This window comes from Durio zibethinus, chromosome 27 (genome assembly GCF_047325235.1).
Source record: "Durio zibethinus cultivar Kanyao isolate XHJ-2024 chromosome 27, ASM4732523v1, whole genome shotgun sequence".
NCBI classification, from domain to species: Eukaryota; Viridiplantae; Streptophyta; class Magnoliopsida; order Malvales; family Malvaceae; genus Durio; species Durio zibethinus.
This window is the reverse complement of record NC_143188.1, coordinates 2615976-2639882: the sequence shown is the minus strand read 5'-3', so window position 1 is coordinate 2639882 and position 23907 is coordinate 2615976. Positions and strand designations below refer to the sequence as shown.

Here is a 23907-nt window from a genome sequence, read left to right as displayed (position 1 = left end):
TCAAAGATTCTCATTTGAAACTCAAAGATTCTCATTTGAAACTCAAAGATTCTCATTTGAGTTCAAAGATTCACATTCAACAAATTTTGGATTTCACACCTCAAAAATTCTTATTTGAAACTCAAAAATTCTCATCAAAAGTTTTCCCATTTCTTTTTCAAGTGACTCAAAATTGTGTATACAATGAATGTTATGATCAATAATGTAAATGTTTTCTCAATGATGCAAATGCAACAATCTAGATTCTCACAATGCCATATTCTTAACCATGATTCACATATTTAATGCATAATGCAAATGCATATCCAAACCAAAGTTTTAAACAGTTTCCAAAAAATAATGCCAATATAATGCATGTAATGCAGATATCAATGTCATGAAATTCTAATCAAAATGTGGTAATATGGTTCTTAAGACTCCACCATCTCACATTTTCTTCTTGTTTAGCTTCTCAACACTTTGGAACAAGTTTTATCAACTGATCATTATTATTTTGATCACTTGATCATCATTCATAGGTTTCTCAGCACTAACAATTCCAAAACAAGCTTTGTCCATTGCCTTGTATCATTTAATCATAACTCATAGGATCCTCAATACTAGCAATTTCAGCATAAATTTTATCCATTGACCCACACTATTTTCACCATAATTTCAGCTTCTCAGTACTAGCCATTTTAGAATAAATTTTATCCTCTAATACACATTATATTTATCACTTGATCACTATTGACATGCTTCTCAGTACAAGCCATTCTAAAATAAATTTTATCCACTGATTCTCATCATTTGATTACCTCTTATAAATTATATTGATCAATCCATCATCACATTCATTACTTTGTCACATCATGTGTCTTTTCGAATCATTTTTTAAAATTTTTCTTTACTCCCTATCATCTTGGATTTTTTTTCAAAGGAATGCAAGAATCTTTTAAACATATATTCATTCATTCATAATCATTTCAAATCATGACAAATATAATGCAATCATATATTTTCTCGATTTACTCCAGGGATACAACAATAAGAGAGCACAAGGTGAATTACGAGAAAGATAATCAATGAAAAGTGAGTATGGTACAAAAATAACTGGGCAAATGAGCAAATTTAAAGCATGACCTTGGGAATGGTATTGAACAAATGGAGTAATAATATCCAAATAATGAATACTCAAACAATTCTTAACATTAATCAGAATTCTTTTTTAAAAACTCATTCCATTGACTTTTGAGATCATTTTTAAGCTCATTGAACTTTGTCCTACCTTTGAGAAATCTTCAAATGTCTTTAACTTTTCTCTATGTGTCCAACTCTCAACTTATAGATTTTTTTACCCAAATCACCTTTTCAAATTTTTAATTTGAGTTTTCCACTTATTTTATTTTCATCTTTTTTCCATTCTTTTATTCTTTTATTTTTTTTATTTTTCATTTTTTTTCATCTTTTCCCATCCATTAATGGTATCTTTCACACTTCAATCACTAAAGCAATGTAACATGATTCCATTGTTCCATAATGAGCATGTTTTAGTCTAACATATGATCATTTAATTTAAGCATTCACACTTGATCCAAATAAACTTTTAAAGGTTATAATGTAGGTCATGGTGAGGGGTCATGAAAGAAATGGGTAAAATAGGCTCAAAATATGTGTTTAAAGGGTTCAAAACCAAATGATCATTTTTCATAATTCAAAATAACTTGGCATTTTACCCTATTCCATATCATTTCCCTACTTTTCTTCTTTTTTTCATCTCATTTCTCATAAAAAGATTCTCATTACTTTGCCCCAACTTGTTTATGGCATTTTTCTTTTCTCTCTTTATTTCATTTTGATTTTATTTCTCTCTTTAAGACCTTTTACGATCTTTTGTCTCTTTTTTCTTTTTTTTTAAAAAATGCTCCTAGTGTAGAGGGTGATCATTGGTCAGAGTTCTTTAAAAAAAAATCATAATAAGCTCAAATGGATAGCAATGAATGATTTTTCGAATGGTAAAAGAAAAATAGTCATTTTTTATCTCAAATATGAAGGCTTTCTTTGAACTTCATCTATTGAACAAAAATAAGCTCATAGATCTTTGCACATTTTCAAGACATATATATTCCACATCTGCTAGCAGCTAGCTTATTTTGCTCAAATAGTCTTCTCAGATCAATGTGAATGAGTTCTCAAAAGTAAATTTCAGAATTATTGTTATCTTTGTCTAAATATTCACCATATGAAATTTAATAGTGGGAATGAAAAGTATGAAAGGTAACAAAGTATGGAACCATTGTTAAATGAAAGAGAAAATATAATGAAATGCATTATCCTTGCCTTTTATTAAAATGATAACAAATGAAATCCTATTGCATAAAAGAAATCCTAACATTACTTTAAAAAAATCATAAAATGATAAAAAAAACTTCCCACTAGCCTTATCTTCATTCTTCAAAATTGTGCCCTTGTACAATCAAGTGAAGGATCTTTATTAACATCTTACCCCCTGATTCACTACAACTATCTAGGCCTTTTCGGATCAACGTGTTCTTGATTCTCATTTAGAACACTAACATTGTGATTAGTCAATGGATTGCCACTAACATTAGGTGTTGTTACTCCTCCTTGATCAAAACTTATCATTTCATCATTGATCAACTGTTGCACCTTATGTTTTAGAGCAGTAAAATTTTCAATGAAAATGGCTAGTAATTCCATAGTGGTAGTCATAGTGGGCTGTAGGATCATACGACATAGGATAAAATAGCTTGAGTGGCTCCATACAGGTAGGGATAATCAAGTGGTTATTGTAGAGCTCTCGGTATAACTCCGTATAAGTCATGGGGATTGGATCAAATACGAGTTTTTCTTGAGTAATTCATTGCTCTCATGAACCATTTGTTGGGCCAGTAGAATGAATTTGGGGTTTTGCGAGAGGTTGAATGTTAAGGCTATATATAGGAACTTGGAGGCTAAAAACAGGCTGGTATGTGGATGAGTAAGATGGTTGTTGTATGGGCTAGTATGAGTAGGCTAAGGTATTGTTTACAGTAGGATAGTAGGGAGAGTAATCTTGGGGATAGGGTTGATATCCCTTAAATTGTCTGTCAAAGCTCACAGCTTGAACTTCGTTCTCTTTCTTCTTTGATGCCTTCTTGGTTTCTCCTCTTTTCAACTTACCATTTTTAATGATATTTTCAATAATTTCGCTTAAGATCACCATGTCGATGAAATTTTTTAATAACAATATTTAATATTAAATTATTATATTAATATTAAACACTTAAAACAAATTTATTTATTATTATTTATATTAGTATATTAAAATATTTAAAATAATATTACCCTTCTTGAAATATTATTACTATTAATATAATAATATTTTAAATATTATTATTTATATTAAAAAATAAAAATATTTATATATTATATTGAAAGTATTTATTATTAAACTAACAAACATATTATTTATTTATAAATAGTAATATTTATTATTAAAATATAAAATAATATTTTAAAGTAAAAATATTAAGACATGATTAAAATAGTCGTATTATTAAAATAAAATTTATTATATTAAACAATAATAATTATTAAAATAATAAACGTTAATATATAATTATTTATTATTTATTTTAAAGTAATGATATAATACCATTTATTATTGAAATATTAAAAATATTTATGTTTAATAATATACAAAATGCAAATATTTAAAATTAAAATATTATAATACTTAATATTAATATTAATATGATAATTTTTTATTTTTAAAGAAAAAGAAAATGAAGTCATTTTTTATTAATATAATATTATTTCAAGTAGATTGAATCAAGCTTGAATTTAAACAATTATACTTGAAATTTGACTTGAATGAAATTATTGAAATATTAAAATTAAAATATTAGAAGATTTTTAATATTATTTTTTATTTTTAATTAAAATTAAATGTAGTATTTTTATTAATATAATAATGTTTTGAGTTAAGCCAAATTAAGCCCCCAACTTAAAAAAATATGTTTAAAGTCTAACTTGAATAGAATTATACTCAAATGCTTGATAAATGGTTTAACTCATAAATAATTTTTTTTTAAAATTATTATTTTTAAATAAAATGATAATTTTTTAAAAAATAAATTCGTTAATAAATAAATTATTTTTTGTTAACCAACTGATTTTATGCCAAATAAATATAAAAAAATAAAAAAAAAATTATTTTTTACTAAACAAACAAAATGCAAATAAATAAAAATGACTTGTAAGAAATAAAGAAATAAGTTTGAAAAGACAATAATTTTGGAAATAAGTTTTGAAAATGCACTGGTTTGAGAAAAAACAACTTAAGCCAATTCATTTAAAAACACAATTAATTAATTAATTAATTTATAAACTCCCAGTTCTCTTGACAGTGATCCCAAAAATTATAATAAATAAAAAATTCAAACAGATAAAACAAAAAATACAAAAAAAAAAGTAAACAAACAGATAAAAGACGGAACGGAGACAGTCTTAAAACGCTTTTAATTTTAAGACAGAGAAATATAAATATATAAATATATAAATATATATTTATATATAAATTATTTCTCAATGTATATATATAAAAGCAGCTGAAAGCAGGGCAAAGACAAAGGCAAAGTTTTCAACTTTTTCAAAAGCTTAAAATCCTAACCAATGGGACTTCAATTTCATCATCTTTGCCTCAATCTTCTCTTCTCTTTGCTTCCTCTTTCCCTTTAGGGTTTTCCTCACTCTTCTGCACAATTCCTACGATGCCGTTTTATCTTTTCTCTCTCTTTCTTGCCCTAATCGAACTCTCCAGAAAGCCATCTGATTCAGTTTCTCCGGTGCGTTTTTAATGGTACTTTCAGTTTAATTACTATAATTCTTATTTCTTCTTCTTTTTTTTTTTTAAATTGAGTATTTTTTTGGGAGTTTTTAGTTTTAGTTCTGAGCTGAGTTGAAATTTCGATTTGACTCTTTCTCTTTGGTTGGTGAGGAAAACGTTGAACAATTGAAAGGGAATTTTTTGACTGACTGTTTGGGAAGTTCAGTGTTTGAGATCGTTTTGCCTGTTGAATTATAGCTTTTGATTCTTTGATATTCGATTTTCAGCTCTTGGATTCCGTTTAGTCTTAGATTTTGAGTGTTTTGTTTGGTTAGAGAGAAAATGTAGCAAAAGGCTGGAACTTTTTAATGTTAAGCGTTGTTAACCCTTTCTCCGTGATTATCTAAGTTGAATTGCTTTTAATTTTATTGATAGACTTAAGGCTGACTTTAAATTGTCTGCAATGAGGGTTTTTAGGTAAGGTTTGTTTGTTAGGTAAGGATCACAGCCTTTTTATTTTTTATTTTTTGTTCTGAATTGATAATAAAGTGTTGGAATATTAATATATAATTGTTGTTCTATAGGAGTTTTTTTGGAATATTAATAAATAATTGTTGTTCTATAGGAGTTTTAGTTTGGTCATTTTGAATCGATGGAACACTGCTTTGGGTTTCGACTTTTTTTTTTCTTTGCCTTGTTCTTAGTTGGGAATTGGGTTTTTAGTTGAGGTTTGGTTGCTGGGAAATGTAGGAAAAACCATGTTGGTTGGTAAGAATCCTGCAAAAGTGCTTCTAATTGTGCATACTTTGGTTGGTTAATCCTAACATGTTGCAACTAATTAAGCTAACATAGTAATTGAATGTTTGGTGAGACATTACTCACGTCCAGTGAATTATGACGTTTCTGATAATTGGCTTGCTCTGTCCAATTATCTGATTTGTGTTTGTTTGTATGTCATATTCTTTGACAGCTGATATCAACCTGAAATTGTGTTTTAAAAGTTACTTAGTTTTCCTTTTTTCTGTTCTGAAACATTAGCCCTCATTCTAAGCTAATGTACTCATTTTTCAATCTTTTTCATTGCAGAATGTGTTTGTTGGATATATTGGTAAAGAATGAGGTACTAGAGTCAGCAAGATTTTTTTTTCTGTGAGAATAAGATTGTCAATAACATGGGTATTCCTCAGTAATGCCGAGCTAAAATGTATATTTAGGAGCCTGGTTCAGAAGGGTTGTATTTATTGAGTAAACCAATGGAAACTGCAAGGTGTTGGTTCAACAAGTTGAAATCAAAAGATAAGTTAAGGCCTTCAAAGAAGAAAGAAGCTGCTGGTAATGCAAAGGAGGGGTCAAAACCACCAACAAGTGAAGAGGCACCATCGAATGTCACCAAACAGCGGGTAGCAGCTGCAAAGCAGTATATTGAAAACCATTACAAGAAGCAGATGCAAAGCCTGCAGGAAAGAAAAGAGCGGTATGACTAAAATTCTTCCTTTCTTGGAAATTTCCCCGTGTAATAGTTACCGTTGTGGTCACATAACTATAATGTTGCAAGCATGTAACTGTGCTTTATATTGTGGACTGACAAATTGGCAGAATTATCTCATATTGAGATGCTGGGTAGAAGGTTTTGGCTCAAAACTTTATACGAAAAACTTAATGCTGTGACTGCATTCTATATGATCTGCCAAAAATAGAACATGATAAAACATGTGTTTGTAATCCAAGGAACCTCGGAAAGTTAAGGTTGGATTTTCTTTGAAGAATAGGAATGATGGTTTTGGGGTAATTTTGATTTTCTGCAGACGTGATATACTAGAAAAGAAGTTGGCTGATGCTGAAGTCTCTGAAGAAGAACAAAACAACTTACTAAAGTATTTGGAGAAAAAAGAGACAGAATACATGCGTCTTCAGAGGCATAAGATGGGTGCTGATGATTTTGAGCCATTGACCATGATAGGCAAGGGTGCATTTGGAGAGGTAATTATATCTTCGTCATATTGTACATCACATCACATCACATCACAGGTGCTTCTCTTGTTTCTATTTCTGGTCTTGCTTTAATCCTCTTGCCAAAATTAAGAAAAATTGATGAGCTATGACAACCACTAGATTCATGTTGCTAAAATCATAATTTAAATTGTGCTGCCTGCCATCAGAACATTGTTTTCCTGAGACAATGGATCTAGGAAGCTTCTAAAAGGACAAGCTTCTACATGCATACTGCTTTAGTTGCATGATTTGCTAGCTCTTGATGCTTCTGAATATTTTGCTGTAGTTTTACCTCTTTCCTGTGTTGCACATATATTCCTAGTTTATTTTCAATTGTTGAACTTCTTGATCCCTTTTTTATTGATTGTCTTTCACTACCCCTCCCCCCTTTTCAAAAAGAAGAAATTTTGCCAGAATCACTTTTAACTTCGCTTTTCCGAATCACAGGTTAGAGTATGTAGGGAGAAGACAACTGGTCATGTTTATGCTATGAAGAAGCTTAAGAAGTCAGAGATGCTTCGTAGAGGCCAGGTACACAATTTTAAGCCTGCTATATAATTTCCTTAATGGATTTCGAGTCATGATGCTAATTTGTTAGTTTGCATTTTTAATCTTCAGGTTGAACATGTGAAAGCTGAGAGAAATCTACTTGCAGAGGTTGACAGTAATTGCATTGTCAAATTGTATTGCTCCTTCCAAGATGAAGAGTATCTATATCTGATTATGGAATATTTACCTGGGGGAGATATGATGACTTTACTGATGCGGAAGGATATACTAACTGAAGATGAGGCCAAGTTTTATGTTGGAGAAACTGTCCTGGCAATTGAATCTATCCACAAACATAATTATATTCATAGGTAGTTGATGTGACATTGAACCTTCATACACTTTTGTATAATGGTCTTCCTGAGTTTGCACTAAGGGATGAACCCATTCTATATCACATGTTGCAGAGACATCAAGCCTGACAACTTGCTACTCGATAGAAATGGTCATATGAAATTATCAGATTTTGGATTATGTAAACCGTTAGATTGCAGTAATCTCCAGGAAAAGGATTTTTCTATGGTAAACAATCTCAGTGGGGCTCTTCAAAGTGATGGACGACCTGCAGCACCAAAACGCACACAACAAGAGCAATTGCAGCACTGGCAGAGGAACAGAAGGATGCTTGTAAGTACTTGATTACCATGTAATTAATGCAACATTACATATTGTTATTAGTGATGGTACTATTGGGTTTGCAAAGCAAGAAAGTTCGACTTATTTCTCCTTTATTTTCCATTGTTTAGGCTTTGTTTGATTATGTCCAAGTTTGCTAGGCTTATATTTTACAGATGTTAGTTGCCTTAGATAATATAGAAAGACCACAATGCACACCTTTTTTTCTGCTAAGTTCATGTTAAAAAGCTTTATTTTGCTTTTTATTGAAATTACAATTAAATGTTGCTTAAACTCTTAGATATTGTAATATTTCAGGCTTATTCTACGGTTGGTACACCTGATTATATTGCCCCAGAGGTTTTGCTGAAAAAAGGATATGGAATGGAATGTGATTGGTTTGTATATTAAGCATTGGTTTTTTATTTGTAATTTATATTCTGTGAGATATTTTATGATGGTATTTTTTGGATACTTTTCTAGGTGGTCTCTTGGTGCTATCATGTATGAAATGCTTGTTGGATTTCCACCCTTTTATTCTGATGAGCCAATGTCAACCTGTCGGAAGGTAAGTTCTTACCATTACATTATTTTTGTTTTCATGGTTTTGTGCTATTATTTATATTTTTGTCTGTCTTTACATCTGAACGTTTTTTGTGATTAGCTTCTATATCTCAATTCTTTATTATACTTCTTGTCTTTCTTGTTAGTGATGATTAAGTATTGTCCTTGTTTCTAAATCTCCCAGATAGTAAATTGGAGAACGCACTTAAAATTTCCGGAAGAAGCAAAACTATCCCCAGAAGCAAAAGACCTGATCTGTAAACTTTTATGTAATGTTGAGCAGAGGCTTGGCACAAAAGGTGCCCATGAAATTAAGGTGTTGTGTGGTGTGTTCTGTTCTAGATTCTTTGATTCTGTTCTAAAATTGAATGCAAATTACTAAATTTGCTGGCTGTATCTGTTGTTTTCAGGCTCACCCATGGTTTAAAGGTATTGAATGGGACAAGTTATATAAAATGAAAGCCGCATTTATTCCTGAAGTCAATGATGAGTTGGATACTCAAAATTTTGAGAAGTTTGAAGAGGTAAATTAGTGTTACTGAATCTATAAATATGCAATAACCTGCTTGGACATATTCTTATTGTCTTATCTTTCATGCACCAGACTGACAGCCAAATTCCATCTGCAGCAAAATCGGGTCCATGGAGAAAGGTTAGTGGCAATAAAAATTTTCAATTAAAATGTGTTGAATTTCAAGAACCTGACTAGTTTATCTACTGTAAATCCCTGCTGCTACGATTTTTTATTTTGGGGGATTTCTCATTTTGGGATTTCTGTTGGTTCTTTTGTCCCACCTATACTAATGTTTTATCAAATGAATTTCTGGGAAATCTGATCTTTCCCTAAATACTAGAGTCAATTTCTTGTGAAAATTTGTCATAGGGAACAAAACATCTACCAGTCTATTCTCTTTAATATATATATTATATTTCAGTATGTTTTAGAAATTATTGAAATAGACTTTCTAAGGAATGCAGATATAATATTATCTATTATCTTTTATAATAAATTGAAATGAACCTATAGAACATGGTTAATGAAAGGTAACTGTGATAAATGATGTTTCTATTGCTCACGTATGGAACATTATTTAATTTTTTCCTTTAATGCAGATGCTTTCGTCCAAGGATATAAACTTTGTGGGTTACACATACAAGAACTTTGAAATTGTAAATGATAATCAGTTACCTGGCATTGGTATTCTGCTTCCTTCCTCAAATTATATTTTTGTGCCTTTGTTCCTTTTATCTTAGTACTTGTCAAATACTTTATGCATCTTTGTGAAGATTATTGATACATGTTTTTCTGTATTGATCTCTCTTCTCCCTCTTCTGGTTATTATGTTGAACACAAGTGTATCCTCTGTGCAAATTTCTGACCTAGAAAATATATTTGTATTTGACCAGATTTTATTTTATTCCATTGTGCAGCTGAATTGAAGAAGAAGAGCTCAAAACCCAAGAGACCCTCCATCAAATCCCTTTTTGGTAAAGATATTATCACTATCATTATGCTTTTGGTGGGTGAGGTCCAATTTGTGCACATTGCAAAAAGTTCTGAAAGTTAATGTTTTGGCATTGATATAGTATTAATCAGGCATATATCGGGTATTTGAGATGGTTCACTCTTGTTAATCTTGGTCTATATTTTGCAGAGGACGAGTCAGAAGCTGCTGCCAGTCAACCAGCTCAAGGGAGCTTCTTAAACCTCTTGCCTCCGCAACTAGAAGCCCCAGAGAATGATTCGAGAAAATGACCAGATGGCCTCAGATATCCAAAGGTAAAAATCTTATTATTCTCATACATTTCAAATTTTCTGTGAAAAGTTTTAGGGGCAAAGGCCCTAAAACAAGTGGTTTGAGATATGGGATTGGCTCGAGTCTAGGTAGGAGAGTGTTCTTTTGTAAAATACTATCTGAAAGTAAATATTCTTTCATATTTGTTGTGTATTTTTCCCCACCCACATTATGTCAAGCTGAAACAAGTTCGTGTACGATACCCCATTGTTGTGTTTTTCATGTAATTAGTAACCTCTTCTCTGATTTACAAGAGGTGGACCACCATTTGCATGTACACGAAAATGGCCAAGTCTTTCTCTGGTCTATATTTAACCTTAGGAACTACTGGGTTTTAAATTTGGAGATGATAGACGCCGAAATTACACATATCTGTCCAGTTTTCTCTTCATTTTTTCCCGTTTGCTTCTTTTACTTTGTTAGGGTGAATGACTGATCAACGATCATATTAAAGCAGAAAAGTAAAGAGATTCACAGATTTTATTTTTCTTTTGGTCAAGGTCTATATTTAGTCTATTATTTTAATTATGTAATTTTTTTTCTTATACCTTAATTTTAAAGAATAATGCTCAAATAAACCTTTAAATTTTACTTTAAAAAAAAAAAAAAACAAAATTTACATTATTAAAGTTATAAATTTTTATTCATTGTAATTATTCACATTAAATTTAAAAAATTAATGAATAAAAGTCAATTGTAAGATAAATTTAAATAAGTAATTTTTATTAATTATATCATCCAACTAAAAAAAAAATTAATTACAATAAGATAAAAATTCACAATAGAAGATCTGGAGAAACTTATTCAGGCATTATTTTTAATTTTAATGAAATTAATTCTTAAATTTTTCTATACTTTTTATTTATAAGAAAATCGATTTAAGGATAATTAATAGCTATATATAACCTGTACAACTAAATTCAGTTTACGCATTGAACCGGAACATGGAAGTCAAAAAACTAAAGGGATTATTTTGTTTCATAACCATCTGCAAAGGATGAAACATACCATGAAACTTTGAATGTGGTAACCTCCGAATTCAAAGCGAGATAATACCGGAAAATGCTTGAGACCTATAGAGGAAAGGATTTTAAAGGGGTAAGAAGAGATAGCACTTTGAGGTGGGAGGCATCTCGGTAACAAATTAGCGAACAACAGATAACAGTTTCTTTTCATCAATCCAACCAATAAAATGGGTAAATAGATATGCGGCTACATAACTTTACCAACTAGGGGAAACCAAGATCATTTTTCTTTTTTTACAAACAATTTTGATTTCATACTATTTTAAACTATAATCATATGAACAGTAAAAATTTCCCTATTCTGCAACGGCCCCTACACCATTAAGGCATCTGGTATTCTAAACTAAATGCTCTTGACATTCCCATTTACATTCCCTGTACTCCAAACTACTCTGTATATGGCTGGCCTGCAGGAGTATGTATGCATACACCTGTGCTACCAGAGCTAAAATAAAGCCGGTTTGTGCAAAAACCAGTTTTTTAATTAATGCACAGGTTAATGGAAGCACCACCATCTTTTCTTCTACACCTGCTATGAAAATGCAGAAAAAAAAAAAAAAAAAACAGAATTAATTACCTCAAACAGATTATGCTGAAGAGATTAGAATTATAGACTCGTCCGGACATTATGCATCTAGAAATGATCAAGCTCAGAGTATTCTGTTTCTTTGAAAATATAATCATATAAGTACTGCAAAAGAAAAGAACTTCAATAGGTATTCACAACACCAGCACCTCTGTAGAACATACCTAACAACATTTAAAAGGGAGCCTCAAATGATTCATCCCATATATCTCCACTTCCATTTGAAGCATCCTCAGCATCTTCTTCCATGGAAAGCATAATATATTCTCTATGGGCAAAGCGATCCCACTGTTGATGTTGGATTTTCGTGCTCCTAATACATATATATTGTAATCAGCACCTCAAGAAGAACAAGTTACTCATAATGACATTAAAATTCAAGTTAAACTAGCATTTACCTGTCGAATAAGAAAAGGATCAAGACTTCAAAAGCAATAAACTTATTGAGATTGAAAAGAATGTTGAAAATATTTCCAGAAAGTTTGCAGCCTTTCAAGTCAGGTAGAGAGATGTAGTTCTCATTCTGTAATCAACCAATCATATGTATTAGCACTGTTCATACAGAGATATTTATGTCTACATGCAGCCACAAGCCAGACGAGTCATCAGTAGAGAATTCAGGAGTAACCTCTGGTCCAATCATGTCAACAATCTGGCATAATATATCCTCAAAGACACTGGTTCTTGGGCCATGCACTCCATCCGTTGTAATTGCTCCTCATAAAAAAATTGCATTTCATTTGGTGTGAGCACCCCATTTCCATCCAAATCAATGCATTTAAACCTGCAACAAAATCTGGTTGGTCAGGTAACATCGTAATTTTGATTATATATAAAATGAGGCTAGTTGGAAAATGCAGTAAAATTTTATAAAACAACCTCATGCTCATAATAGAAGATATTGCAACATTTTAAGTTCTTCAAACACAGGAAGCAGATCAAAAACCATTTCTCAACCTAGCAGTCAAAAGATTTAGAATCATTTTCAATTTGTTTCTCCTCAGGGTGATTCACAAGAAAAATCAGTGAATATTGAAAATAAGGCTCTAGCAACAATGTGTGATTCCTTCAGTATCATCTAGATCTGACTGATCATTCATCGATCTCTTAAATCTTAATGGTTGAAAAGGATTCATAAACAAACTACCAACTATAGTGTCAAGTAAAAGACCAGGATATCAACAAATAACACCCAGAAAAACAAAGAAAAAGAGTATATTATCACAGCTACAGAACCATGAAGAACCGCACAGCAACCTGGCTCTAAAGATTGCCACTCAGAAATAGGAGAGATTAACAAAACATCGTTCCTACTTTTCTTCCAGGTCTTCATCATTGAATTAACATTTAAAACCAGTAAGAGATCATCAGTGAAGAAAGGTTTTCACATGCTTGAACTGAAGAAAAGGAAAGGAAAGGAAATATGCCAGTACTCCAGACCAGGTTCCGATGATTTATCCTCCTCTGACAGTATAAAGTAAACAAAATCTTCATAACCCATTTTCCCCTCAACCTTACTTCCAAATTTCCTTAGAACCTGAAAGACCAAAAGGATTATTCTCATTATTTGGTCTTTAATATAAAAGAAAAACTTCCCACTTTAAGCTGAAGTGGGTTATGTAGATAATAACAACATATAGAAAATAGTATGACACAAATGCAAACCTGAGAAAAAATTCTATCGACAATCTGGTAGGTAAGAGCATGGTTACCATATCTGATAAGGTTCTCTTTATCGATAAAAAAATCATGGTCAGTGTCAAGCTCCCAAAACTTGCAGTATATTACATAGAAGTGTTCATAAGAGAAGTATCTGCAATAAGAAAAGATTGAATAAAATGTTAATTCATCAAGTTATAGACAACAAAAAACAAAATGCTTAATGAGAGACAAAGGTTCTCAGAAACCACTATTAATATCATGTAAAGCTTCACCAAAATTGCATGCTTTCATCTGACTGATTTACCTTAAAACTTTGTTAATGTCTTCTTCTTCATCCACATGCAGCATTGCAGCAATTAGGTTTCCTGGCTTTAACTCCCAGAGGGTAAGACAACCAGTTCCCGATCTATTTATATAGTAAAATATTCTATATATGACTGTTTCAGCTGTTATATGTAGGGCACAGCCATATTAAATCACTACCTCAGAAGAATCAGAACTTGATGTTGACAGCACATTACAAACCTAAAAGATAATAATTTATTTCTGAAACAGGTGGCATTACACTGAGTAATATTGCAATAGTCACACCTAGCACCAAATGCTAGGACTAAGTGACATTTAGTAACTACTAAATGCTAAACATACAAAACCAGAAATACAGTAAGCCAATCAATCAGATAACTTTGGGGCCTGTTTGACATGCAAGAAGAATGGATTCTAGACAATAGGAATAAATATTCTAATTCCTAAAGAAATGACAAAGATATTTGTTCAAGTGATTGTAATCATACCATATGTTTCCTGAAATTCTGGGGTGCTTTGTAAAAACTCTAGCCCAGGGTGAGTTGCCTAAAGTTCATGTAAAATGGGTTTGAAATCATCCTGCAGTCATTAGCAATTACTAAAGAAGGCACAACACATTATTACGTTTGCAACCACAAATTTTTCCCCTTCAACAGCTAGTTTTAACAAGGCACATAAATACACATATATTGTAATCATAAAATCATATTCCCTTCTTTCCTTCTTGTTTAATAGAGAAATAGAATCTATTCAAGTAATATACATTGAAGAAAGCTGAATATACCTGAGTAAGGTATCTGCAATCAGGTTGCTTAAGAATTGTAAAGATTCGGGTTGCTAAATCCATAGTTAACATATTGCCTTCAATCCAATAATTGACAAATTGATCCCTAAAATTCATTACAGCATACATAAGAACACACCTAATTATAACTTGTTTAGTTTAAAAACAGATGTTAAACCATATAGGACTCTACAATTTCATGATTTTATTATAAAGATTATGTTTCATAGATAAATCAAGTCTCGTGTAGCAAAACATAGACCTAAAACATACATGATAAAATGATTAGCAAGACGATCAAACAGTTCCTTAACACCAAAAGCTACTCAAGCCTTTTTTAGCAAAAAGAACCAAGTGAGAACCACCAGTATCCCTCCTAAACCCTAACCAAGAGTGCAATGAAATACTCTCTAGTTGGTTCATCCAATTAAAATCCAATAGTCCAATTCCACACCTCTACTCAACCATTGCCAAAACTTCTGCACAAAGCCCATCAAAACCTATTGAGGAATTTCCTGTAATTAGGCCAATACTTCCATTGAACCCTTATCTAAACTACCAATCACTGCCATTCTTATAAAAGTACAGTCAAAGGCTAACCCAAAAAGTGATATAAACCACAGAGATGCCTACATATTCAAGGATCATTACCGCTACTTCAAGCTATTCCCGATTCCAGAGCAAGGGATCCCTAATAATAATGGGGATTGCAAAGGAGTACAATCACCACAAAACCCTTTTCAATTTAAGCAGTACCACTGCTAAAAAAACCCTATTCTTTGTTTAACAGCACTATTTTTAGCAGGTCCTTCATCTACTACTACCCATGAACAATGGTTGCAAATCCTACACAGATAACTTCGAAACTATACCACTATATATATCATGGAACTACAAATTAAAAGGTGCACTGAGACATACCTTGTCACCATACCACTGTTATTGACATCAATTTTTCTAAACGGAAAGGTGGAGAAAAATGAAGGTAGCTTGCAAATATCTTTCGTTACTGCCTTAAACTCTGCCACAAGACGCATAACATTTAACACCAACAGCAAAAACCAAAGAAACAAAGAAAACAGAATCTGACCCAAAAACACAAGGCTGTGCTTGGTAAGAAGAATGGAAAAAGATTAGGATGAAAATTTTGTTAATCTAATGTTTAAAATTCAAAACCACTTTCCTACTTTGTAGTTTAACCATTAGATTAACAAGTTTTCTATCCTCACCCCTTTCCATCCTTCCTACCAAGCATAGCCTAAGTGCTTCCTCAATCCTCACCATGAATTTGCAATCCCAAATGACCATAAAAGTGCTGATCAATTGCAAACAAACACTGCTCTTTCAATTCACTTGGAGGCGGCCGACCATTTTTAAAATAAAACCGCAGAAAAACATATTTTTTTCTTATAATTCTATAATCAGGAACCATTAATTCAACTAAAACACTTCGAAAGTTTATCAGCAAAGTTTACTTTATACCTGTGGTATGACTTCACGGACTGGCTCGCTTACTATTTTGAGAGGCGAACCTAAAGAAGAAGGACCAGACCGCTGTTTGACAATACGAGGAGAGCCGGAGGTACTACAAGGCGAAAGCGGAGGAGTACTTGCACCAGGAAACATGGACGGCAATAAATTGCTTGTACAAACATTGATAGTGGTCGAATTTCCAGTGGCATTCATCGACGACGTCCCCGTTTTGCCATCAGTTAGCGAATTCTTAACCTAATTAAATTTTAAAAAAATTATAAAAAAAATGTAAAGGAAGATTATTTGATTAGTTATTTAAAAGCCTTACCAGGCGACCGGTTTCGGGGAGGGAAAGCCAACGGAAGAAGAGTTGTTTGGCGAGAAAAGGATTGGACTTGAGAGCCAACAGAGAGAGCTCCGGAAGCTGAAGCAAATCAGGGTCAAGAGATGCCACGTCACCTACCACATCCACTTTCATTATTCTTTTCGATCTTTATCCCAAACAACAAAATTTCAGTTTTCTAAAATTCATAAAAACTGTAAATTAGAAACCCTAGATTATTGCGTTCGGTAGAAAGGGAAAGATTCAAGCTTTTCCCTTTTAAGCGTTTGAATTGGATTGTGAAAGAGAGTATTTGAGCGAATTTTTCCAGAGAAGATGAAAGAAAGTTTTTTTCAAGAAAATCTTTTTGGGGGAATTATGTTTTTTGGGATAAGAAATCAAAGAACTTTTTTTCTGAAATTTTTTCCTTTGTTTCAGCGGAAAAAAGAGGGAAGAAAATGAAAGAAGAGGTTTTTTTTTTTTTTTAATTTTTATTATAGTTACATATTTATCATTTTTTAATTTAGTTAATATATAAAAACTATAACTTATTTTTACTTTTATATTTATCTGTTATTAGTTTATTTTATTTATTACACTTGTTGAAACAAGTATATTGTTATTTAAAAGAAAATAGTATTGTTAATTCTATTTTCTTTACATTTATCTATTATCAAATTACAATTTTTTTTACTTCATCAAACATAGAGTAGTAATATGACTTTTGTTATCATTTACATTTTTTTTCTTATTTTTATCAATTTAGCTAAGATGAAATAATAATATTATTTTTATTATTTTTTTATACAAAAGAGGTTGTAAATGAAAAAGAAATTATAGATTTTGAAATTTAGATTTTAAATTTGTATGATATGACACTTAAAGATTATTATATGAATTGAGTGGATCAAAATATGAAATCCTACTATTATTATCTTTTACAACAATTTGTTATGAAAGTATGTAATACATTATTTTCAATAATGTCATTCACATTAAAAATAAAAATATTACCTATTATATCAGTCTATCATAACAAAAATTAATAATACTACTTTTGTTTTACTATTTACATATGTTTGTTATTAAATTTATGACATATAAGATATGATATATGTAATTATAACATGAATAATTTTTTTTTTAAATATATAATCTGAATAAAAAAGGAGGCTAATTTTAAAATTTAAATAGTAGATAATGTACTTGTGCATCATAAAAACTGTTCAAAGAGTCGATCAGCACATTTTTAATGTGGTAACAAGGCAAACACCAAAGTAATGGTCAATTATTGATGCCATTGAAAAAGGAGGTTTCAATAAAGGAGAACCTCCCCATCTCCCTTTTACATTAAGATTATAAGCTAGGCTTTTAGGCATTAATGGCTAACAATATGGTGATAAAGGGTACTAAAACAAAGCCTTTTGTCACTTTCAACTAAAGTTAACAGCCAAAAAAAGTTTAAAAAAGCAATGACTAATATTAGCCCATATTGTTATAATCACTTCAATATTGTAATACTAAAGCTAGAAACTGACATCCATATTATGCTTTGATATTCCCTGTTCTAATTTCAATTCTATGCATAAAATAGGAGGGCATTTCAGTAAAACAATCATAGTTATGTTATATTTCTTGTAAACCAAACATGATAAGTGATATATTCTGGACTGGTGAACCTGAATACATTACTGTCAACTTGGCTTGGAAATTTTGTCAATGGAAATGAGGGGTGAATCTCATTTCCGATGTGCATCTTGAATTTCATGAACCAAAGGGTCCCTAAAGTGTTTATTGGGGCTAGAATGTTCGAAATATATGAACAATTCCCTGAAGTGAGATCATTTATCTCTTTGTTTAATGAGTCTAGAGAGGCACCATAATGGCAAGAAAACCTGACTAGTTCTGCAAGTGGAAGGAAAGTGGAAATGTTTTCCGGAGGATAAACTTCTTTGGGGAGATTGTTGTGGATGGAAACTGATGACAGACACAGATATACAGAGTAACTGTTTGTAAATACCATTTTCGTACTGAGATCTCCATTAGAAACTAGAATAGGGAAATTGTGTGCCCTCAACACAAGCAAATCCTTCCTAACAGATGCATATGCCATTTATTTCCTTTTCCCACTTCCTATTGTCAAGAGCTCAAAGCTCCTGAGGGTATCATCAGGACCGCCTCTTGTGGCTGCAGTTCGAGTAAAAGACGATGATTTGGATTCAAACCCAGGTTGGACTCTCTGAGTCATTGATTGGTGACCAATGCTTGAGACAAATCTGCTAGAGCGAATATCACTAGGCTCACCGGAGGAGCTTGGCCAACTGCTTGATATGACAGGCCTCTTCGATGTACTACCATTTCTTGAGGAGAAGTGAGCCCTTTCAGAATCAGGTTGCTGAAGGAAAGAAGTTTAAAAGAAAATCATGACTTCAATTTCCCAGAAAGAAAGTGGAATTTAATAGAAAACAATAAATGAAATGTACAGAAAAATGAATGCATGAGCAAGGTTGCTCACCACATCCTTGGAGGATGGCACGCCATCTGAAGATCTGTATCTAGACTGATCACCATGCAAACCATGCCCAGAGCCATTCCGTCTAGCAAATGGCTCAACTGCACCAGAGAACCTTTCTCGAATTTCTTGGCCAACTACAGGAATTAAAGATACGTGCTAAGAATTGTAAGTTAGCTAATTTAAGGAAATCAAAGTCAGAACACGGGCAAGTCAGGAAACTCAAACAATATTTATGCCAAAAAAATTATCACCAGTTAAATTATCAGAATATATTCTCAATACAGGCTGTAAGGAAGAACAAACCTGAAGGCCTTTCTGTTCTTTCAGCAGATACTGCTGGCGGATTTAAACCTGGCTTTGGGCTTGGCTGTTGAGGAATGACAAGAAACATAGTATAAGAATCATTAATGAAAAAATAAAATTAGTATTTCCATTGAAAATCAAGGCCAGCAAGTTAAGGATCACTGACCCTTGCTCTTGAGCTAAAGCCAACCTGTTGAGAACTCGCTACAGTCCAATCAAATACATAATCAAACTGATAACCTGCATCAGTTAATCGTCAAAACCAATTAATTTGGGAGTTCAACCGAGCAGATTTCCTAATAAAAGATCTCATGCAAATTTATGATGATGACAAATGAGAAGATTGATTCAATTTTCAAAAAAAAAAACAAATTAAGAAGGTGAGCAATATTTGAACAGCGACACCTAAATTTTCAAGTTAACCTTCTCGAATGAAAAGGTCACAGAACAGCCTCTTCAGGTATGAATAATCTGGTTTGTCTTCAAAATGTAGCGATCGGCAATAATGAAAGTAAGATGTGAACTCAGAAGGATACGATTTGCAAAGGACCTGAAAATGACATATTACTTGTCAGACATACATTGTCTTCCATTCTTGAATATGATGAGAAATAGCAGGAAATCATTTTGCAAAAGCAACTTCTAATTAACCAAACTTTTCTTGCCTAGTCTCAAATATTTGTAAAAGACAATTTCCTGGTATTAGCAGCAAGCAAGTTATGGTACCTCTATGGGAGTAAGCATCTTCTTTTCACTAATCTTGTCATACTTTTGCTTTTTGGTGCCAGCTTTCAGACCCTGCCATGGAAGGCTGGGACAGAGAACAAGAAACTAAGTTAATAATGCGAGTCAACATTTAAAAGAATTGTGAAGCAAGCAACCAAGTTATGTATTCAACCAACCTTCCCCTCAGGAAATACATAAGCACATAACCAAGAGATTCCAGATCATCCCTCCTGCTTTGCTCTGCAAGTTATGTGGAACACACTTGGATCACATATAAGCCAAATAATCCATGGCGACAGGTGCTTGCTGAAAGTAAAACCCATATCATTACTAGATGCAGTAAGTTCACTCACCAACTCCAAGGTGAGTGTTGACACTTGCATATCGAGCTGTTCCTGTAAGATTCTTGTTTTCCCTGTAAGAAATTTTGATAACAAGTGTCCATGGCTAGTGAAAAAGGCTAACAAAAAAGAAAAAATAGTACAATATGAGGTCTATGTGGCACATATAAAATGATTTCGTTAGAGTAATATACATGCAACATATGAGCTATCCTAGTTGGAAGAACTGAAAATTGATAACTAAAGCTAAAAGCAGAATAAGGTATCAAGTTTTTCTTCAAATAGTTAATTACGAAACCAAATTGTTTATGAGGCACTATTAACTGTAGGAATCCAGAAAAAGTATGACTTAAGTATGCTGATGAGTAACAATATAACCGATGAAAAATTTAACCATCTCCTGTTCCTCAAAGCCAAATAGCCTTTCTATGAGAACTCATGACCATTAAATCTATTACCAGAAGAATTAAGTCAAGCTTACAGGCCAATTGATGAAAAATCTAGAAGAGGAAACATCAAATCTACAAATAAAAACATCAAAAGTTATTACCTGTAAGGTATGTGCTTGTGTGTTTGAAGATCCCTATACTTTTTGCCAAGGCCATAATCAATTACATATACCTGCGGTGAAAAGGGGGAAACATTGGAATTATACAGCACAAACGAGGGCATCCTGTGGAATAAGTGACTGGAACGACACAGTTATGTCAAACTGAATTTCAGTTAAGCGAAGAAGATATTTCAAATGGAATATAAAATTGCATGAAGATCTTATCAATATGATCTCATGCCTTATCATCTATTTACAAATCCAAAAAACACACGTGCAAATAGATGCAGGTAATAAACAGAAAAAATGCCTGATTTGCTTTGCGCCCCAAACCCATCAAAAAGTTATCGGGCTTTATGTCACGGTGAAGAAAACCGCGAGAGTGCATAAACTCAACTCTATTTATCTGAAGCAGCGAGGAAAGAATAAGTATTAGTAAGGCAGTCAACTGACCATATTAAAGTTTCCTGAAAAGGATAGCAGACTTACTAACTGATCTGCAAGCATCAAAACTGTTTTTAAGGAAAACTTCCGATTGCAATAGTTGAAAAAATCTTCTAGGCTAGGTCCAAGAAGATCAATAACCATAACATGGTATTCACCCTCAACTCCAAACCATTTTAAATGAGGAATACCCGCTGCACACATAAAAGATGGTAAAAAAAACTTTTCACTGACTTCAACTTACCATAATAAATAGACAGACACACACACACACAAGCATGGAGAAAGAGAGAGAAATGACACTTACTCCCTCCTTGAAGAAGCATGTACAGTTTTGACTCATAGTGAAGTTGGGGATGCTTGGTCTTGACAGATTCCTGGGAACAAGAAGAGTCCATATTGATAACAGATTTAAAACATCAAACAAACATCAGCAAGATTATGAAATTCAATTAAAATATTGAATTGAAAAAGAAACAATAGAAGTATAACTACGATCTAACAACTCAACTTCTAGAGAAAATTTTTAAGCACTTAAGCAGATCATCCAAAACTATCAACTTGAATAATTAATGGATCCTTCCCTATATTAGCAGCAAATGTCACAGTCTAACTCAAAGAATACTCAAAAGAAATCACAGCCAAACAAATTTTTTGCCAAACTCCTTTTTCTCATTACAAAAGTAAACATATAAAGAAATCTCCAGCAAAAACTTTATAGCTGCATATTGTTATCTTCATAGCAACCCTGAACTAATTGCAGACATCTAGCCTCCAACTCCAACTCAATGAACTACTTAATAAAAGCAGAAAACTAGCTAGGTGATTCTCATTTCACCAATATAAGAGAATAGCTTGGGTGTAAACAATCCCAGGTGCCACCATATCTCCCTTTTACGAGATAGCTCTACAAACATCAAATCTAGCATGTCCATAGTAGCACATGCATATTCATCAACTAAAGAACTAGTTTACACCCCCAAAAGCAGACCGATGATCTGAAGTACTAGGCATCCAAATGAAACACAAACAAATGCATCACAGCATAACATCAAACACAAATGCAACAATCGTCATCTAAATCGACCATTTTTTTTGCATATCTAGTGATCAACCAATACACTCAGAAACACAAAAAAGAAACAACCCCCTCCCCCAAAACAAAATTGGGGCAAAAACAGTAAAACGCCAAACATTACCAGCTTAACAGCCACTTCTTCTCCACTTTGTACATTAACGCCTACAAAAACAAAAACACCAAAATCAAAAAAAAAGAAAAAAAGAAAAAAGAAAACAATCATAAAAAAGCCATAATCGTAATACCTAAATAAAGTTCACCAAATGACCCACTTCCAATCTTTCGACCAAGCTTGAATTTTCCACCAATAATATGCTCCATGATCTAATGTTACTCAGCTGTGTCACAATAAAAAAAAAAAAAAAACCCTCCCCTCTTATTTCACTGTATTAATATTGAAAAAATGACTTTCAACACAGAAATCGACTCTATATCCTTCTCTTTAAACTAGCTATCAGATCCATCAAAATTCTTATCTATCAACTCCAAAAATCAAAACCCATATTTTAAAAATCCTTATTAAACTCTCAAAAAATTCAAAACGAACATTGCAAACCCTTTACTTGACTAAAGGGATAAAAAAAGGGAGAAAACTTGATTGAAAAACTAAGGAAGACCCATTAATAAGTGAACCAAAACAAGCTTTTTTGGATCATCAAGCTGCATTTTCTAGGTGGGAAAAAGTAGAGAGAAAAGGTTAAGATTTTTTAATAATAGATAAAAACTAGGAGTATTAAAGAAAAAAAGTATATTTTGATTGCCACCAAAAAAGGGAATATGAGAAAAAGATTGTAAGAGGAACAAACTTATCGGCAAGAATTTGGGATGATGATCCAAGGATCTGGGTTAAGGACAAGGATTTAATTTTCTCGGGAAAATTCGTTTGAAGGCAAAAAAAAAGGAGTTTTTTTTTTTTTTTTTGGATGAGAGAAAGAGAAAGAAAACGGACAATTGAAGAAGCAAAAGTTGGATGATGATATAACTAGGTGGATTTAAATTTTTTTAAGACAAAATTTACTTCTTTTTTTCTTTGAGTGTTTGATTAAGTTTACGATGATTAAGTGAGACGGGGCGGCCTTTTACTATTTCATGGCCTTGATAGGCAATTTCAAGGGGAAAAAAATATTTATTAAATGAATAAAAAATTAACCTTGTTCGTTGGGTTATGTGTCTTCTTGTGGTTCGATGAAAAATTTGTTGCCTTTGCATTTATTTTAAAGTCTTTTAAAACGAAAGGTGGTACTTTTGATTTCTTCAAATAAATTTAAGATGTTGCTTCAATTTTTAAAGATGTGTTTTGTCCTTACCATTTGATTTCAAAGCAAAGAAGGTTTATGAGTGACCATTAAAACTAACCAAATTGAACATTTCTTTTTTGGTTTATTTACTACAATTTATATAATACATAAAATTAGCAAATTTAAAATATTTAGTATCGAAATATTTTATAATTTGAAGTTATATTT

At 32.1% G+C, this 23907-nt stretch overlaps 2 protein-coding genes and 1 pseudogene across 4 annotated transcripts; 1 reads left to right on the top strand and 2 right to left on the bottom strand.

Annotated features, from left to right (window-relative positions):
* Nucleotides 1-4611: 4611 nt before the first annotated feature.
* Nucleotides 4612-10717, top strand: LOC111279168 (uncharacterized). 2 transcript variants are annotated; one of them, XM_089756131.1, is made up of 15 exons: nucleotides 4612-4829; nucleotides 5897-5930; nucleotides 6025-6284; nucleotides 6616-6790; nucleotides 7250-7333; nucleotides 7421-7662; nucleotides 7759-7978; nucleotides 8285-8364; nucleotides 8450-8534; nucleotides 8715-8846; nucleotides 8941-9054; nucleotides 9135-9182; nucleotides 9644-9728; nucleotides 9962-10018; nucleotides 10186-10717. In XM_089756131.1, the coding sequence occupies exons 2-15, from the start codon at nucleotides 5898-5900 to the stop codon at nucleotides 10284-10286; spliced, it is 1716 nt and encodes a 571-aa protein (XP_089612257.1). In that variant the 5' UTR covers nucleotides 4612-4829; nucleotide 5897; the 3' UTR covers nucleotides 10287-10717. The 2 variants fall into 2 exon arrangements, with proteins under 2 accessions (XP_089612257.1, XP_022721792.2); XM_022866057.2 differs by having other exon boundaries at nucleotides 4612-4843.
* Nucleotides 10718-12101: 1384 nt separating this feature from the next.
* Nucleotides 12102-16884, bottom strand: LOC111279170 (serine/threonine protein phosphatase 2A regulatory subunit B''beta-like; annotated as a pseudogene). The gene is made up of 12 exons (XR_016334562.1): nucleotides 16491-16884; nucleotides 16173-16417; nucleotides 15971-16074; nucleotides 15611-15710; nucleotides 14690-14795; nucleotides 14394-14484; nucleotides 13904-14045; nucleotides 13603-13750; nucleotides 13365-13474; nucleotides 12566-12721; nucleotides 12336-12460; nucleotides 12102-12250 (listed from the first exon to the last, which is right to left on the bottom strand). The product of XR_016334562.1 is annotated as a serine/threonine protein phosphatase 2A regulatory subunit B''beta-like (transcript).
* A 1201-nt stretch (nucleotides 16885-18085) lies between these two features.
* LOC111279169 (casein kinase 1-like protein 10) lies at nucleotides 18086-23390 on the bottom strand. The gene is made up of 14 exons (XM_022866060.2): nucleotides 22687-23390; nucleotides 22563-22603; nucleotides 21671-21740; nucleotides 21409-21557; nucleotides 21230-21325; nucleotides 20920-20990; nucleotides 20382-20443; nucleotides 20205-20268; nucleotides 20029-20113; nucleotides 19726-19852; nucleotides 19469-19542; nucleotides 19303-19366; nucleotides 19000-19133; nucleotides 18086-18879 (listed from the first exon to the last, which is right to left on the bottom strand). Exons 1-14 carry the CDS (start codon nucleotides 22760-22762, stop codon nucleotides 18598-18600), a joined length of 1395 nt encoding a protein of 464 aa, XP_022721795.2. The 5' UTR covers nucleotides 22763-23390; the 3' UTR covers nucleotides 18086-18597.
* Nucleotides 23391-23907: the final 517 nt, after the last annotated feature.

What these genes read in the sequence shown, in the direction of transcription:
- LOC111279168 (XM_089756131.1), top strand. Translation starts at nt 5,898, where the DNA reads ATGTGTTTGTTGGATATATTGGTAAAGAATGAG. An exon ending in AGAGGAACAGAAGGATGCTT is followed by an intron (nt 7,979 to 8,284) that starts GTAAGTACTTGA and finishes GTAATATTTCAG; the next exon opens with GCTTATTCTACGGTTGGTAC. An exon ending in CTCCATCAAATCCCTTTTTG is followed by an intron (nt 10,019 to 10,185) that starts GTAAAGATATTA and finishes TATATTTTGCAG; the next exon opens with AGGACGAGTCAGAAGCTGCT.
- LOC111279169 (XM_022866060.2), bottom strand. Translation starts at nt 22,762, where the DNA reads ATGGAGCATATTATTGGTGGAAAATTCAAGCTTGGTCGAAAGATTGGA. An exon ending in ATTTGGTGAACTTTATTTAG is followed by an intron (nt 22,604 to 22,686) that starts GTATTACGATTA and finishes TTGTTTTTGTAG; the next exon opens with GCGTTAATGTACAAAGTGGA. An exon ending in AGATGCTTACTCCCATAGAG is followed by an intron (nt 19,853 to 20,028) that starts GTACCATAACTT and finishes TGTCATTTTCAG; the next exon opens with GTCCTTTGCAAATCGTATCC.